The 1,801-nt window shown below is 38.2% G+C and overlaps 1 protein-coding gene across 1 annotated transcript; it reads left to right on the plus strand.

Moving 5' to 3' along the window:
* Positions 1-889: 889 nt before the first annotated feature.
* On the plus strand, positions 890-1,584 carry LOC106569050 (immunoglobulin lambda variable 5-52). The gene is made up of 2 exons (XM_014140001.2): positions 890-1,110; positions 1,238-1,584. The coding sequence occupies exons 1-2, from the start codon at positions 972-974 to the stop codon at positions 1,582-1,584; spliced, it is 486 nt and encodes a 161-aa protein (XP_013995476.2). The 5' UTR covers positions 890-971.
* The last annotated feature ends 217 nt before the right edge of the window (positions 1,585-1,801 follow it).

The following is a 1,801-nucleotide window of genomic DNA, read 5'->3' on the forward strand; positions in this document are numbered from 1 at the left end:
AAATAATACTTACCAGCATGTTACTAGGATACATTTCAATATTTGCACTAGTGGGTGAGTTTGATACTATTCTTCATATCCAAACACATATCCAATGTAGTTACTTGAGAGTGGAGGATCTTTTGTCAATTTTTAATACACAAAATAAAGATTTGAATTTCCTGATAATAATTCCTGTTTTCATAAATGTTTTCCAGGTGGCAGTCATGGGAATGACATCACTCCAACAACAGAAGGTGTTTGGGTTGGAGGGTGATGTCATAAATCTGTCCTGTAACTACTCCTCTGCTAGTACTCTCCGGTGGTATCAACAGTACCCTGGATCACCTCCCATCTTCCTCCTCCTCACTGGAGTGTCCTCAAACCCCTTTGTAGTGAAAGCTAAACCTGAAGAACCTTGACTGTCTGAAAAAATTAATAAAGAAAGAACCCTTGTGGATCTGGAGATCTCCTCTGCTGTGCCATGCAGCCCACAATGACAGGAAACATTCACACACTGTCCCAAAACCTGAACAAAAAAACAGTGTAAAAAGCTATCAAGCTCATTTTGAATTTCATCATTACCTTGAATAGACAAAACACAAATACACTGAAAATGAATTTTTTGGGATTTTCAGTGAACAATAATAATAAAATATACATTTTTTTAATGTCTATCTGATGATGTTGCTGATTTATACTTTAGATTGTGGATTTAAATAGGAAAACAACATAAGCTGTGAATGAATGAACGCCTCATGTTGAATAAATGAATATCTCTGTTGCCCTAACATCAAGAAAATATATGGAGATAACTAACACCGTTTTATCTAATATCCAATAGAGGGAGACTAAGGTAATCATATTTCAATGCAGCCTGGCATTTTGAGGATGTGACAGTGGAATCAAGCAGCAGCAAGAAGTCTGCTGTTACTTCTGCTCATCTGACAACTCTCTGTATTTGGGGTGGGGCTTCAAAGGTTTGAGAAGAGATGGTCCATTCAAAACTAGATGGAAGAGGATGTTACTTTAGTATACACAAATCTTGCTGTGCTGTGTGCTATGATTTTAACTTTCAGTTTCATCCAGAAATGTCAATCCCCACTTTAATTTTGCTTCTAGTACTTGCTTGTAAGTAAACTACTTTAATCATAAACATTTTTATTGGTGTTATTTTGAGTCTAAAGTCTTAATGCAGTGAAAATAGATCTATAAAAGAGTAATAATAGAAGAATAACATATTTTGCATCTCTTGCAGGTGACAGTAATGGTCAGATCATTGAGCCAATCAGAGAGGAGGTGAATGCTCCTGCAGGTAGCAATATTACACTTTCATGCACCTACTCATCTGCAGTCTCTCTTCAATGGTATCTCCAGGACCCTGGATCACCTCCTCAGTATATCCTGCTTATCCTGCATGGTGCTGGGTCTCCATCACGGGCTCCAGGTCTGGATCCTCGACTGTCAGTCAAACTAAATGATGAGAAGAACCGTGTGGATCTGGAGATCTCCTCTGCTAAAGAGAAAGACTCTGCTATGTACTACTGTGCACTGAAGCCCACAGTGAAAGGAAACCTACAAACGCTGTACAAAAACCTAACCTGACACATTCTATACATACATGACATGACCTACAGGAGATGGTGCAGCTCAAGATTTTTCTTTTTGACAGGAAACCTGGTGGGTGTGTTTAAAAACCTACGTAAAGAGGAGGAGCAACATTGTATAAGCCTACTTATCATTTCAGAGTCATAGCAGAGTTTTGGCTTTGCTGTTTTCTAAATCACACAATGTCTGATCTTTAACATAGACCATGATGCTA

This window comes from Salmo salar, chromosome ssa14, assembly GCF_905237065.1.
Source record: "Salmo salar chromosome ssa14, Ssal_v3.1, whole genome shotgun sequence".
NCBI classification, from domain to species: domain Eukaryota; kingdom Metazoa; phylum Chordata; class Actinopteri; order Salmoniformes; family Salmonidae; genus Salmo; species Salmo salar.

Bases quoted from the DNA above. Each gene is read 5' to 3' on its own strand.
- LOC106569050 (XM_014140001.2), top strand. From the start codon at position 972: ATGGTCCATTCAAAACTAGATGGAAGAGGATGTTACTTTAGTATACAC. The intron at 1,111-1,237 runs GTAAGTAAACTA...CATCTCTTGCAG, and splicing joins TTTGCTTCTAGTACTTGCTT to GTGACAGTAATGGTCAGATC.